General features: G+C 37.6%; 1 protein-coding gene across 1 annotated transcript; it reads right to left on the bottom strand.

The window, feature by feature from the left end:
* Window positions 1–11,174: 11,174 nt before the first annotated feature.
* Window positions 11,175–12,545, bottom strand: LOC125230638 (potassium channel subfamily K member 18-like). Its single transcript, XM_048135864.1, has 2 exons — window positions 12,322–12,545; window positions 11,175–11,979 (listed from the first exon to the last, which is right to left on the bottom strand). The coding sequence occupies exons 1-2, from the start codon at window positions 12,495–12,497 to the stop codon at window positions 11,517–11,519; spliced, it is 639 nt and encodes a 212-aa protein (XP_047991821.1). The 5' UTR covers window positions 12,498–12,545; the 3' UTR covers window positions 11,175–11,516.
* Between the last annotated feature and the right edge of the window lie 3,934 nt (window positions 12,546–16,479).

Raw genomic sequence — 16,479 nt, 5'->3', positions numbered from 1 at the left:
GCGAGGTTGCTGTGAGTTTTAATAAGAATTGAGAGGAACCTAACATTTTGTGGGATAAATTAAAAGAGTTTCGCCCTAGTGGTGCCTTCATTTTATGTACCTACTAGCTTTTGACCGCGGCTTCGCTCGTGTTAGTAAGAGACAAAAAGTAGCTTATATCACTCTCCATCCCTTCAACTATCTCCACTTAAAAAATCACGACAATTCGTCGCTCCGTTTTGCAGTAGGACGGACAAACAAACAGACACACACATTTTCCCACTTATAATATTAGTATGGATTGTGTATTCTGGATTCTAATCACTCGAAAGTCTGTTGAAAACAGAGTAATTCTGATTTTGAAATAGGTGTACAGGGAAACAACACTATTGACACTGATTAAAATTTTGAAAATTATATTTTTTTCGAAATAAAATGACGCTTAAAATGCTGTTGGAAATGATCTCAAGATACATCAGGTAGGTAAGCGTAGGCGTTCAGGAAATAGGTAACTCCCACGTGATTTGCTCATTTACTGGTGATTGCAAAAGATCATCCCACGCGACTTTTCCCACAATTTCATTTTAGCCAAACTGGCATTATAATAAATAAATAAATAAATGTTATTCTCCTAAGGCCCAAGGTCCTTCCTATAATTAAGTTAGTTATTCAGACCCAGCTTCTTCAACGACTGTATAGTCATAGCGTACCACGCTATATAATTTATTGAAATTAATTTCCATAGAGTACCTAGTCTGTTCATATTCTTTGATGAATACTTTTGTATGTTAAATTGTATCTTGTTATTTAATGCATGTTAATTATAAGATGTAATGTTTTGAAAAGAAGTTGCCCACCGAGTTTCTTGCTGGTCCCATAGTGGATACCCCGCTCCCAACTGAGGGGGGACTGAAATCTTCTCGAGGCTGAGGCGTAGGGTTAGAGCCGGCGTAGCTTTATTTGACGTTCATATGCGCATTGTAAAATAAATATTTCATTTTCATTTTCATTTTTTTTTCACGGTCCTACCAGTAGGACTTATTATAAAAGCCATCATTTTGATTTCAAATTGGGCGCCAATCTAAACTGACGTATACGATTTTCTAGAGGGGTATTTTAGTTTGAATGTGAACACACTCGTAAGCTTGAAAAATAAAAACAAAGTGTCAAACTGACAAGTTACAGACGGCGACATGGGTATTCCGTGAAGGAGAGGTTAGTAAATCCAATTTTTTCATGTAATCTTGAGTAATTTTTTACTAATTTTTAATTTTTTTTTTTTTTAGTTATTTTACGGAGTTAAGTAATAATTTCATTAATTTTGCTTATATTTTACGAAATACGGGATGTAAAAATATTAAGTCCTATGAGTAGTACCTCGGGTTTATACAACTACATAATTTAATAATAATGTTTGTGGTGGTTGCAAAAACTGACACATATCTAAATATATAAAAGAAGAAGCTGACTGACTGACTGACATATCAACGCACAGCCGAAACCGCTGGTCCTAGAGATTTCAAATTTGGCACGTAGGTTCCTTATATAGTGTAGAGGAGCACTAAGAAAGGAATTTTCAAAATTCACCTCCTAAGGGGGTCAAATGGGGGTTCAAAGTTTGTATGGGGAAACAAGATTAGTTTGCCTATTTTATTCGAAACTTCACAGGAAGATTCCTTAAGACATATGACTGAATACGTGTTTCAGGTTTTTTGAAAATTTTACCCCTAAAATGGTGAAAAGGGGGTGATAAAGTCAAAAAATCAATATGGGTATCGTTTTTATGGTTTATCGGGTCGCTGATCACGATAAATACAACGTTTTTAAAATTTAACGAGGCGGAAGTGAAATACCTTCTCCCCTGTTGTGGTGCAATGGGGTTTAAATATTAAAAAAAAATATACATACATACATACAATCACGCCTGTATCCCATAAAGGGGTAGGCAGAACACATGAAACTACTACAGCTTCAGTGCCCCTCTTGGCAAATAAGGGGGTTGAAAGAAAACGAAAAAATATATAAGAAGATAATGACTGACTGACTGACATATCAACGCACAGCCGAAACCGCTGGTCCTAGAGATGTCAAATTTGGCACGTAGGTTCCTTATATAGTGTAGAGGAGCACTAAGAAAGGATTTTTCAAAATTCGCCTCCTAAGGGGGTCAAATGGGGGTTCAAAGTTTGTATAGGGAAACAATGTTAGTTTCACTGTTTTATTCGAAACTTCACAGGAGGGATCCTAAAAACATATGACTAAAGACGTGTTTCAGGTTTTTTGAAAATTTAACCCCTAAAAGGGTGAAAAAAGGGTGATAAAGTCAAAAAACTAATATGGGTATCGTTTTTACGGTTTATTGGGTCGCTGATCACGATAAATACAACGTTTTTAAAATCTAACGAGGCGGAAGTGAAATACCTTCTCCCCTGTTGTAGTGCAATGGGGTTTAAATACCAAAAAATATATAAAAGAAGAAACTGACTGACTGACTAACTGACATAATATATCAACACACAGCCGAAACCGCTGGTCCTAGAGATTTCAAATTTGGCACATAGGTTCCTTATATGGTGTAGAGGAGCACTAAGAAAGGATTTTTCAAAATTCTCCTCTTAAAAGGGTGAAATGGGGGTTCAAAGTTTGCATGGGGAAACAAGATTAGTTTGACTATTTTATTCGAAACTTCACAGGAGGATTTCTAAAGACATATGACTAAATACATGTTTCAGGTTTTTTGAAAATTTGACCCCTAAAGGGGTGCAAACGGGGTAAAGTCAAAAACACAATATGGGTATCGTTTTTATGGTTTATCAGGTCGCTGATCACGATAAATACAACGATTTTAAAATCTAATGGCGTGGAAAAGAGATTTTCTCCCCTGTTGTTGTGCAATGGGGTTAAAATATCCAAAATAGCCATAAGTATAGCTTTAGTTTTCATCTTTACTTCTGGTTCAAGAGATTTCAAATTGACACGGAAGTTCCTTAGAGGAGCACTAAGAAAGGATTTTTCAAAGTTCACCTCCTAGCATGATAATTTGACAGGGGCAAGGACAGGGACAGGGACGGGGGGGGGTTAAGGTTGGGGGATAGGGATAGGTACAGGTATAGGGATAGGGATGGGGATGGGGATAGGGATAGGGATGGGGATGGGGATGGGGATAGGGATAGGGATAGGGACAGGGACAGGGATAGGAATAGGGGACGGGAAAGGGGATAGGGATAGGGGAGGGACAGGGACGGGACGGGACGGGGACGGGGACGGGGACGGGGACGGGGACGGGGACGGGGACGGGGACGGGGACGGGGACAAGGATAGAGATAGGGACGGGGATAAGAATAGGGATTGGGGTCGGAATAATCGGTCGGCAATCGATATCTAGGCAGTGTAAAATGCAGGTGGCTTAGTGGGAAGGGATTAGTAAGTAGGCATCGGCGAGTATCCTGCATCCGTAATAACTATTACATTCAATGTGCTGTAAGAAGATCGTTGTTTGCTTGCCTTTTATATGTTTACGTTTGCAATAAGTATTAAGCAAAATGGAAAAAATTGTAAGCGATAATGCAAGGAAGTACTTTTTACCCTACCGACCATAGCGTCGAGATACTGGCTATGTGGGTTGTATGAAGTTTCCGCAGTATAAATATTTATATAGGTAAAATACATACATATTCGTACCTACTACCTACGCTGTGGTCGCTGTCTGTGTAACAATTCTACAATCATTGCAAGAATTTCTTTTAAAACAATAGTAATATGTGTAAGGTACAGTCAGCCAAAAAAGTGGTTTACCACTTTTTGATCAATAGAGTCGAAAAGTGGGAAACCACTTTCTTGGCTGACCGTACAGCAAATAGAGCAGTTACAATGGCCCCCCAGTCCACACTACAAAGAATCCTACGGATCCAAATGAAAATCTTATTTTTTGTAAACGTTTCAATAAGAATACTTTTATTACGCGGGCGAAGCCGCGGGTAAAAGCTAGTTTCTTATATTGTTGTAGGATTAAATGACAGAGAAACATAATTCGCTCTTAGGGAATCAGAAATAGAAACTGAAGATGAAGAAACAGACTTTTGCGACATAAAACTCATAGAAACAAAATTTTGTACAAACAAGATCCCGGTATGATTCCTCTAGTTCCTATGTCGATATTTAACTAATTTCAAAGCCTAACCACGGCAGGACCCGATATGTCGCCGTGCAGCTTCTGCAGGACGTCGTCGAGGAGCGCCTACAAGAGGACGATCTCACGCTCGCAGTGGAGTAACGTTCGTCCAAGAAGAGCGTAAAATCTTAATTTTTGGGTCTAGTAACCCATATAACCATAATCGGTCGCCGTTCCTACGCAAATCCTCCTATTTTGTGTACACACAGGTCTTCGGGTCTCAATGCTTAGTCGCAGTACGGTCGACGTTTAGTCGCGGCGACCCAAATGGGGACGATTGGTAACAGGCACAAATGGTCACAGAAGTGACAGAAGTGTGCACTACGCGTGCACACATTGTTACCGTTTGGCGACTACTTTCCCAAAATCATTCGTTCATTTCATTCTTTTCAAATGGCGACTGTCAGAGACGTCAAAGTAAAAAAGAAATAAAATCATTTGACATTAAAATGTAATGGCGTAAGAATTTGTTAAAGATAAATATTGTTTGCATTTGTAATATAATGTGGGCTAATTACCATGGCCAATTAAATTGCTCGAGTGATTTCATAAAATAAGTCTAAATTTATCAACGCGCCATCAATTTACCTCAGTTTAACCAGTAATAATATTATTGACTACTCGGTGTTTGCGTGTTATGTATATTGATTGGTGAAGTTTTAGTGCTCTGGTGCATATACTATACTGAAATAATAAAAATAATGCCTAGAAAACCAATAAAGTTGTTAAAATATGGATTAAGACGGTAATATTCCATGTAAAAAACAGTCGCCAAACGGTCGCCAAACGGTCACCAAACGGTCGCAAAATGGTCGCAGCGTACACGCGTGACCGAAAGCAGAATGGCTTCTTGTATTCATTTTTTTCAGGTATCCTCAAACTTTATAAACAATTAAATATGCCGTCGTACTCAGTTGCCCTCACTAAAGAAGATTAAAAAAAAATTGTAACGTGCGTACCGAGCTGCTGGGTTGTAAAGGATCGGGGATCATATTATTATGGTCTTCTATAGAGCAACTAGTATTGTGCGGCATTTCACAATTGACACTTGTTGAAGTAGTCTTCATTAATATTACTATCAACATTCATTTCAGCGATCTGTACTTCTTTTGTCAAGATTTTTGTATAGATAAGTGTCTACAAATTTGTAATGTTAAAGAAACATAAATAAAACGTAGTAGAGTAAATAATGTGTTTTTTTTTGTAACCCAAACAAAATACTTGTAGATACGAGTGCGGAAAAGAGGAAAATCGATACGAGTAGCAATAAATTAATACACGAACGAAGGGAGTGTCTTAAATCGACACGAGTTGTGAATGTCCTTTTCGCACGTGTATCGTACAACGATTTCCAGTACCTAAATCTAAGCTAAGAGTTTCGACCAGACAAGAAATGAATCGTTGCTTGATTTGCTCGCACTACTGCGTTAAAAAAAGCAGCATCTGTACTGAAAAAAACTATCATTGCGCAACAGAAATTCTATTAATATCACAGTAAATACTCTATTTCATTTGATTCCTACTTTTATTGTGTAAAGCAACACTACACTTCATTTTTATCAATAAGAATTAAAAATTATATATTTAATACATTAAGTAACTATAAAGTGCTTATCTATTTGTATTATCATTCTGCACTTTTCTTAACTTTCCCACATTTCTATAAAATGTCGAAGAGTGCTTAAATGGTCGTCGTCGTTTATTATTATTTAATTCGCTCATATTTAAATGATTCAAAGCAACCAGTCCACAACTTCACAAGACAGTTTGAGAAACCTTCGTATTTCAGATTGTCATTTGCGGATACAGTGGTTTAGGAGCAGTTCGGTAATCAGACCTACACATGTGTGTACAAATTCTGTCAATGTCACTGTCAGAAACCGTTCTGACAGTGACAATGACAGCCACAAATTCGTCCACATGTTGTTACCGTTATGTGTGCAAACGTCGACTAATAAAGTGTCGTTAAAAGTCATTCTGACAGTGACATTGACAGCCACAAATTCGTACACATTTTGTTACCGTAACGAGTGCACACGACGACTACATTTTGTTATTGTATCAATACGGTCGCATTGTTTGCACGCCGTTACCACGCGTTATGTCACATTTGACAGTTAGTTACTGATTTGAAGATTTTGCGACTGAAATGGTTGTATGGGAAATCACTAAAGACTGATTAAAAGTGATTAGTGCATTATATTATTTAAATAAGACTATTATTTTATTTTATTCATTCAATAAAAGTAAAAAAGAAACAAATCTTAAGTAAGTTTTTTTAATTTCGTAATATAAATTACGTTTTTTTATAAGCCCATGGTCCTTCCTGTAGGACTTTTTTAATTAAAATCAAATCATCCTAAAAGGCATCATAAACTGATAATAAATATGCCCCAAAGCTGTTGGTGGCATACAAGTACAATAACATTAAAAAAAACCGGCCAAGAGCGTGTCGGGCCACACTCAGTGTAGGGTTCCGTAGTTTTTCGTATTTTTCTCAAAAATTACTAAACCTATCAAGTTCAAAATAATTTTCCTAGAAAGTCTTTATAAAGTTCTACTTTGGTGATTTTTTTCATATTTTTTAAACATATGGTTCAAAAGTTAGAGGGGGGGGGACGCACTTTTTTTTTCCTTTAGGAGCGATTATTTCCGAAAATATTAATATTATCAAAAAACAATCTTAGTAAACCCTTATTAATTTTCAAATACCTATCCAACAATATATCACATGTTGGGGTTGGAATTAAAAAAAATATCAGCCCCCACTTTACATATAGGGGGGGTACCCTAATAAAACATGTTTTTCCATTTTTTATTTTTGCACTTTGTTGGCGTGATTGATATACATATTGGTACCAAATTTCAGCTTTATAGTGCTTACGGTTACTGAGATTATCCGCGGACGGACGGACGGACGGACGGACAGACGGACGGACGGACGGACGGACGGACGGACGGACGGACGGACGGACGGACGGACGGACGGACAGACAGACATGGCGAAACTATAAGGGTTCCTAGTTGACTACGGAACCCTAAAAATGTGTTCCTAATGTTTGGGCCTGAACGAGTATAAAACAATAGTACTACTGGTAGTACCGTGGTTCGCAATGACTAGAGGCCGAATTTCGCCTTGGGCCTTAGGAGGTTATAGGACATTCATACACAGATTGACTGAGGCCCACGGTAAGCTCAAGAAGGATTGTGTTGTGGGTACTCAGTACGGTACGTATAATTACTTATATACATAGAAAACATCCATAACTTAGGAACAAAATATCTGTGCTCATCACACAAATTACCCTCGAACCCAGGACTTACTGAATACTTACTCGATACGTAGCCAAATATACAAACTCTCACAATAACATCATATCATCATAATTAAGTGTGAAAATAAAATTATAACAATGACATTATTACATTAAACAATCTGTTTGTTCTAATCATCATACATTTATATTGTATTGTAGTTAATTACTAATTATTATTATTGACGTGTGTTTTTTTTATACTACGTCGGTGGCAAACAAGTATACGGTCCGCCTCATGTAAAGCGGTCACCGTAACCTATGGACGCCTGCAACTCAAAGAGTGTCACATGCGCGTTGCCACCCCATTAGAAACTTGTACACTCCCTTTTGCTGTGTTAAGTACATAACAAAAAGGAGTGTACAAGTTCTAAGGAGGGTTCGGGTTGCCGACGACTCAAAGGACAATAGACGGAACAAGTTAGTTCCGTAAGTCCTCCCGTCATCAGCACACCGCACCCTCGTTGAGCTCTGGCAGCCTTACTCACCGGCAGGAACACAACACGTGTAAATTGGTTTTACAAATAAAATATTATGATTATGATTAATTAGTAGCTAGCTATCTCTGTCGCTCTTCCATATTGGCGCAACAGAAAGAACTGCGTTTCGATCGGCGTCTAGCGTCAACGATTGTCATTTCTTCTAGACCGGCTGGGGCCCATTTCTCAAAACTGAAAGTTACAAGTTACAAGCGGAAGTCTCTTTCCAACTTGTCATATTAGATATTGACAACCACTTGTAAATTGTAGCTTCGAGAAATGGGCCCCAGTGGTCCATTTCTCAAAACTGAAAGTTACAAGTTACAAGCAGAAGTCTGTTTCCAACTTGTCACATTAGACATTGACAACCACTTGTAAATTGTAGCTTCGAGAAATGGGCCCCAGTGGTCCATTTCTCAAAACTGAAAGTTACAAGCAGAAGTCTTTTTTTGAACTTGTCAAATTAGACATTAACAACCAATTAGAAATTGTAGCTTCGAGAAATAGGCCCCAGTGTTCCATTTCTCAAAACTGAAAGTTACAAGTTACAAGCAGAAGTCTGTTTCCAACTTGTCACATTAGACATTGACAACCACTTGTAAATTGTAGCTTCGAGAAATGGGCCCCAGTGGTCCATTTCTCAAAACTGAAAGTTACAAGCAGAAGTCTTTTTCCAACTTGTCAAATTAGACATTAACAACCAATTAGAAATTGTAGCTTCGAGAAATAGGCCCCAGTGTTCCATTTCTCAAAACTGAAAGTTACAAGTTACAAGCAGAAGTCTGTTTCCAACTTGTCAAATTAGACATTGACAACCACTTGTAAATTGTAACTTGTAGCTTCGAGAAATGGGCCCCGTCTCAACTCTCGTGTTCGCTTCATTGTCGAATTGTGTTGTCCTATCCATTTTCATTTACAATAACAATAACAATTTACGGTACAATAAAATAGTACTTAATTCTACGAATTTAAAGAGGGAAACATTTTAGGATAAATAAAATAAGAAGCAATTAACGAGCACCTGTCCTGAGATGTCCCTGGAGGTATCGAGTTTCGATGCCGGGATCGGTAAACATGGCTTGTAAAGTGACCCATGTCTGCCTGTACCTGTAATTCATTGTTTAAGATGCTCAATTTGGACATCAGCATCGTGTCTTAATTTTGAAGTAAGCTATAATCTAAGAAAGCCTCTAACTGTACATCAACCGCAAAATCGGACTTCTTAAGACACAGCTTAAGACAGTTATGGTAGATAAATAGATATGTAACTTTATTGTTATCCACAACAGTCACAACATACAAGGCTTAATAAACAAGAAACAAATACACCGCTTAGCAACTAAGCAAAGAAAAAAGAGACAAAACACGCTATGTGTCGTGGTATAGAAAAGGCGCTGGCTCAGCGTTGTGATGTGGCAAGCCACATCGCTGGTATTCTGGTAGCAACCGTCTCTTAAATTTATGTAATATGTCTGTACACAAGGAAAGACTAATCGTAGATACTTTACGGATATCGGGTGTCTGTATTTAAGTTATCATCATCATTTCAGCCATTAATCGCCCACTGCTGAGCATTAGGCCTCCCTTCGTGCCACCTATCCCGGTCCCGGGCCAATCTCATCCAGAAGTGCCCAGCAGTTTTATTTAAGTATTTAGAACTTAGTCGAATTTTGGCCTATCCATTTCCATTAGATTATTCGACAGAAATAATGGATAAGTTCCTCGTATCTTTCGTAACTTCGCGAATGTTGTTAAAAGGAAAATAAGGGGCAATTAACAACACACACAAGCACCCGTCCTGCAAGGTCCCAAGAGGAATCGCATTTCCGGGCAGATCGGTAAAACATCGCTTGTAATGTGACCCATGTTTTAGTGTCTACCTGTAACTTGCTGCTAACGATGGACACGTCGTAGCAGTGAGATTTAGGACAGCAAGAATACATTTTAGGATAAATGATATAGAAACATTTTTTTCAGTACAGAACAGATAGTGTTTTCTGTCTGCACTAGGTAGGCCTAAGAAGTGCTGGCTGGACGTCGTGACAGCGGACATGGAAGAGAACAATCTCACGCCTCTGGATGCCGAAGACCGGGCAGTGGAGAAGATTGAGCAGGAAAGCAGCTTAGCCTGGCGGTAGGAAATAAAGCGGTCCAGTATCAGTAAGGTCCCAAGAGGGATAGCATGGCGATCCTGGGCAGATCGGTAAAACATCGCTTGTAATGTGACCCATGTTTTAGGTGTCTACCTGTAACTCGCTGCTAACGAAGGACCTGGTGCCGTAGTACTCGTAGTAGTAAGATTTAGGACAATAAGAACAAACAGACGAATATTGATACAATTTTACGATCAAATTGACGTCAGCATAATTTAGTTCAGAATTTGGGACTAACATGTTAAGGCAACAGTTGCCTAACTACTGAAAACGGGACGTATCATTTTGTTACATAAGATTTTAGAGAGCATATAAAAGAGGACTGTTGTACGGCATCGTCTATTGGATTACGTATCCAAAGTATAAGGTACAGCGGGGTAAATCTTGAATGGGGGGCAAATGTAACTGGTAAATTTTTTCCATGTTTTCCAATGTTTGCAACATTAAGTAGAGTGTCCACCGGTTATATATGGTAGGCCTGTTCAGTCGATACATGTAGAACTCAACATCATAGTGTAATAATGAAAGAATGAATCAGTTACAATGGCCCCCCAGTCGAAATTTGCCCCGCTGGACCTTAAACAATGTACGCTACTGAGGTATAAATAAACTTCAGGGTAAAAAAAACTTCAGTCATATGTATGTTTTTGACTCTGCCAATTTCATTAAATATCGAATTATTTAAATGTTTTTTTTTTTGCATTGATCGTACTGTTCCATAGCATATCCATTGTACCTCGATCCCTTCTCTAATCCTTTGCCGCATATTTCACGGTCCCATCAGGGAATATTTCACGCAACGCGCCTGTTTATCCGAATATCGGGGCTCGGGTAAAAATACTCTTTAAGTATTTTACACACAGACCTATACATATACTATTTAAGTACCTACTTAGATTATTCCAAAAAAGTGGACTTACCCAACACTCTACTTCAGTGCCTTTTCGATGTCACTCCTTAGCTCACTCCTTGACCATCAATCTGATGAGTGAAATTACAGACCAATATCACAATTCATGCATACTGTCAAAATTCAGCAGTTTAGAACATTGTTAAATAAAATACAAACACTGTTCAACACAATTTTATTGTTTCATTACAATTTCAGCCTTGCTTTTATAAATAGTTTTTACATTATTTACACCACCAACACCATTTTTACTTTTTTTGAGTACAAATTCCGTAAAAAGTTTCGAATTTTAAATAATTTCAGCGTTACATGTAGACAGAGATGAGAAAAATATTTTACCTTTCATTGTAATTTAGATACACATACAATGTTTCAATGATAAGAGTACAGAAAACGGATCCAATACAGAAAGTAAATATAATTTGGACCCTAAATTAATTCCTCTTTACATGAACGATCATAACATTCTAAGATGTTATCTGTAGAGCTACAATCGCTCTTCTCGTACTGTCATTGTCTCGACAAACCTAAACTATTTGCTATTTGCGAACATCGAGCTACAACTTCATCTTGCAGTAGACTAAAAGACATGGCTATAAGTATGAGTCCAAAAACTAGATACGCACAGCAGGCTATCATCTGTATGTATTCGCTTTTTGAATTTTCTGTCGTGTGCTTGGCTGTTAGGAAGCTTGTTGGGACGAAGTCTCCAAAGCCGATGGTGGCTAGAGCTATGAAGCAGAAGTAAGCTGCGTCGAGGAAGCTCCAGTTTTCCCAGGCGGAGAAGATGGCGGCGCCGACACAGATGTAGGCTAGAAGGAGGAAGAGCACGATGCTGACGGGGACGTGGCAGTGCTCTATGCCGTGGCTCATGTGCTGGACACTGGCGGTGCTGCTTGGGACGGCGCAGCTTTTGGATTTGTCGTCCTTCCAGATCAAAGGCACTCGTGATGGGGTGTCGTGGGGGCATATTCTGCAATGAGAATATGGTGACTTCGACTACTTGGTATCAAATAAATAATATGATGCATAGGATAGGGTTGAGATTTAAGTCCTAAGAAGGATATTTGGTTATCAATTAACTGAATCAGTAAAACATATAATGTAAGTCAATCTACTGTATGTATAAATTAAATTAAATACCATGTGTTGTATGTATAAATTAAATACCATGAACACAAAGTTAAGACTGTCTTTTGGTTTTTCGTGATTTTTGAAGTTTTGCTTACATTATTATCTATATTGATGAATTTTTGATGTCAACTGAACAAGTCACCACCACATACAGTAAATATAAGAATTATCTAATACTCACGATTCATCAGGATCTTCTGAATCCTCCAGCTCCTCCTGACTTCTGTTCATCAGCTCCCCGCACTCCTCAGCTATCAGCTGTTCTATGACGGCCCCTCTCGGCCGCTGGATGGTCCGACCTCGGCCTCTACTCGGACTGTGCCCGTGGACTGTGGCCAGGCACTTGGTGTTGCCCATTGTCCGTTTGCGGTCTAACGTTTGGGTTTGTAGTGCTGATGATGTGTGAGGTTCTGAGGATAATTTATATGTATATTGTATTTGTTGTATTCCGCTCATAACATTCTTATAAGTTAAAATTGATTTTGACACCAAAAATTTATAAGTTTATTAGGTAATAAATGATAATTAAGTTAATGATTGTAGGTAGTGACGTCTATGATTCTCCGTTATCTTCTTTGTTCATCTTCTCTTGTAGTTAGCAAAGCGTATAAGAATTTGGGCCTTTATGAGGACTTTGAATAACATCCTTCTTTATTCTTATTTTTTAGACTTTCTTCATATTCTATGACGCATCAGCATAGTTTTGTAGGAATTTAGGATTGCCAGGTTTTTACCAATTGTTCCGGATCCGGCTTTTTTCTGACTCATCATTCGCCTGCCCTTTTAAGAGGGGGTAGAGCAGGGAGAATTTTCAGAATCTGTCAAATTACCCCATTACACACACAAACACCCTTCACTCACACTACCTCAATTTACTGTGAAAGGTCAGTGACCCTTAATTTTTTTCAAGAGTGTTATTTTGAGTTTGTAGTCAACTACTTACCTCCTTTGAGAAATTAAACTGTAAAAAAGGTAGCATACAAGAAGACAGAGAAAAAATTCGCATCATCTAGCTTTCCTTCTCTGTTCATGTCTCATGTGACTTAAATTTACCTAAATATGTAGATAACGTTCCTTACTCAGTTGATTGTTTATCTAGGTGTATTTCAAATTACTTTGCACTTCATTTTGCGTTACTTTTCTATACTTACTTAGATTAAAAATCGTCAGCCTGCCTATCCCCGCAAACATTATTCAAAGTCGTATGTGAAGGCCGATACCTCCAGGCAGACAATTATGGTCGCGTGATAAATGATAAAACATTCAGCCCTATCGCACTATTTGTAAGTGCAATAGGGACGGTCCGATGTTTTATCATTTATCGCGCGACTATGATTGCCCTGCAGGTCTTCAGAGGCCTGTGCTGTGCATTACGTATATGCGGGTTGTATTAAAGACTATCAGATATTTTCTTTATTCTTTTTGGTCGTTAGGTTTTTTTATCATTTAGTTTGATACAAAATAAAGTATGTGTATAAAATAAAAACCTAATGAATAGAGTACAGCTAGCAGCAGTCAAGTCAGAGACACAAAGAAAGACAGGGAATATCGACGCATATCTTATCTTATCCCAATACCGCCATCGCCATCTGCATCAGACTCTTTATCTTACCCAATTTCCGAGTCTCTTCTCTAAATTTCAGTTTCTTGAGTTGAAAATGTTGAAACTCATACTTAGTAATAAATAAAACACAAAAAAACATATAAAAATCACAATATAATTTTAAATTATAGCTTAGGCCCTGTACCAGTTGCAGTCGCCACGTCTGTAAAGTCCCTTGTAGTTTCTTTTAAATGGCTAAATACCTAGATGTTATGTCATAAACATCTGTGACGTGACTGAAAATTAAAAAACATCGCTCAGAGATAAGGTTCAAATTAGCATGGCAAAAAATACAACAGTGCAGTCAAAATACGAAAAAGCAAATGTCAATGTCAATATCACTGCCGTATCGTATTTCAGGCAATAAGGGCTGTTTTCTCAAATATGAAAAATCTCAAAAGCAGGACTTTATAAAGACTTTCTAGGAAAATTATTTTTAACTTGATAGGTAGACCAATTTATAAAAGTTGTACGAAAAAAAATTCTGAACTAAGTTTGTAACTATATAATTATGAAAAGCATTTTTATCTTAGATTGCATATTTTAGTATCGTAACGATTTTTCTTTCAAATAAAAAAAGAATTATTAGAATAGATTCACGGTGTCTACCGTAAACTGGGGTTACATTGACCAATTTGGGAATTTAAACTTCTCTAGCTTCTACATGTAATGGGTAGCTATAGCTAGCTTCTACATTTAATGGGTATTTTTATCCATTAAATGTAAAGAAAGAAAAAAATGGGGCCATCAACTTTTTTAGTCTTTTCCTGCTAAAAATCTAGAAAAGTAACAAAATAATGTACGCAGAAAAAAAAACTATGAGATCAAACTTAAACTGACATTGGGGTTACTTTGATACCCTATGTTTTTTTTAAATGGTAATCGAATGTAACCCCTTGCAAAAGTATTTTATCTCAAGAAAAGATAAAAAAACGGTTCGCACAGTCAAATATTAGAACTCTTTAACGCTATTTTGGGGTTACTTTGATCAAAAATAAAAATTACCTACCATCTTCGAAAAACCAACTTTATTTGTAATTGTTTCAATATTTATCACACGAAGAGATCAAATTATCTGCCTCAACTCAACAAGTACCGTGACATAATCAGACAATAATCAACTATGTGTCATTATGGTCAATGTTACCCCATGCAAGTGATCAAAGGCACCCCACAGAGTAAATCATTAGTAATAAATGCCTAGTTTGACTTTATGATACAAAACTCAATACTTACAATGGTAGGTATAGCTAAGCAGAAACACATTTCTGGCAAGCTACTTAATATTCACTGTGAACCTTTTACTTGAATACCACTACGTTAGTTTAGAAGTTATTTAAACATGAAAAATAGCAACAAACTATGCTTATATTTTAACACGTTATCCGCACTGCCCACGACCATACTTACTTGTTCACTGCGTCAGAGCACCATTTATAAAGGTTGGTTTAAGGTTATCATATGTGTAGATTTCGATAAATTTATTTTATTAATACATAACCGACTACTCACCAAAAGGGTCAACCCTAGCACTTTTCCCTATTCACCCCAACGTTAGGGTGAGCGAAAATTACTAAATAAAACGACATATTTTCAAAGACAAACCGAAGTTCACACCGCTGGAAGATTTTTTGTGTAAAAAATTAGCATGGAACATATAAAAAAAGTGCTATCGACGTTCAAAAGTCGGTTTTGGTCCTATTCAGCACAAATTACGGTAGTTCATACCCGTTCCGACCCCATGTACCCAAAATCTTTAGAAAACGATGTACTAAGTAGCCCAAATTGCAGCGCCGTCTCTAGATGAATTGGGTTACTAATTTATGCAAACTACTTAAGTCGCAATAGATGTCATTTCATTTAGTATTTTAGAGGTAACTAGTAAAGATAATTTAGTTTTACAATTGTGCGAAAAAAGATTCTAATTTGGCCAGATTTTTTAACCGACTTCCAAAATTCAAAAGGTTATAAATGTATAGTTTTTTTTTAATATCACTTCTGGTCCAATTTCAAACCCCACAAATATTAACGGCAAACTGATAATGACATTAAGTTTTTTTGAAATAAATTTGTGACATATGTGGGTAGTTTAGTAATTATAGGCACCGACTGATTGTGGGTAGGTTTATATTTTCGCTCTCTGCTAATAAATCTTGTATGGAACGGACGTGTTTTCTTTGGTGCCTCTTCATCAGTGCTGATCTTCGGCTGGGAGCATACCTTACAAAATTAAATGCCAAAAAAAAAGTTTATCAGTAAAAATTACTTATTTGAAAATAAAGTCATAACCGTTTTCATGCTTATACATTGAAATAGATATCACGCACGAAAGTAAGAACGACAAGGCCCCCTGGTGGCTGAGCCGGGAATCGAACCCGCCATGTCTCTCGCTATACCGTAATCCTCTAAGTGCCACTTGCACCAACGAAGATGGAGGATTAACCTGAGGGTTAACCCACTATTTTACATGGAATTTGACAGTTGACAGCCCACTAACCCTGAGTTAAGTGGTTGGTGCAAATGGATCTTATAAGATTCATATACGAGGTGGTCAAAATGTGCCTATCAGAGATAATATACACTAGAGAAATTTCGTTGGGTACCACACGGCGGGCGGGTGGCCTAGTGGTAATGACGTTAGCTGCGTAAGCTGAAGACCCGGGTTCGATTCCCGGCTCGGCCATCAGTAGGCCTTGTCGTTTTTTCTTTCGTGTATGATATCTATTTCAATTTATG

This window comes from Leguminivora glycinivorella, chromosome 10, assembly GCF_023078275.1.
Source record: "Leguminivora glycinivorella isolate SPB_JAAS2020 chromosome 10, LegGlyc_1.1, whole genome shotgun sequence".
Classification (NCBI taxonomy): Eukaryota; Metazoa; Arthropoda; class Insecta; order Lepidoptera; family Tortricidae; genus Leguminivora; species Leguminivora glycinivorella.
The sequence above is the reverse complement of the archived record's forward strand: the minus strand, read 5'-3'. Positions and strand labels throughout refer to the sequence as shown.

What these genes read in the sequence shown, in the direction of transcription:
- LOC125230638 (XM_048135864.1), bottom strand. Translation starts at nt 12,497, where the DNA reads ATGGGCAACACCAAGTGCCTGGCCACAGTCCACGGGCACAGTCCGAGT. An exon ending in TCAGAAGATCCTGATGAATC is followed by an intron (nt 11,980 to 12,321) that starts GTGAGTATTAGA and finishes TTCTCATTGCAG; the next exon opens with AATATGCCCCCACGACACCC.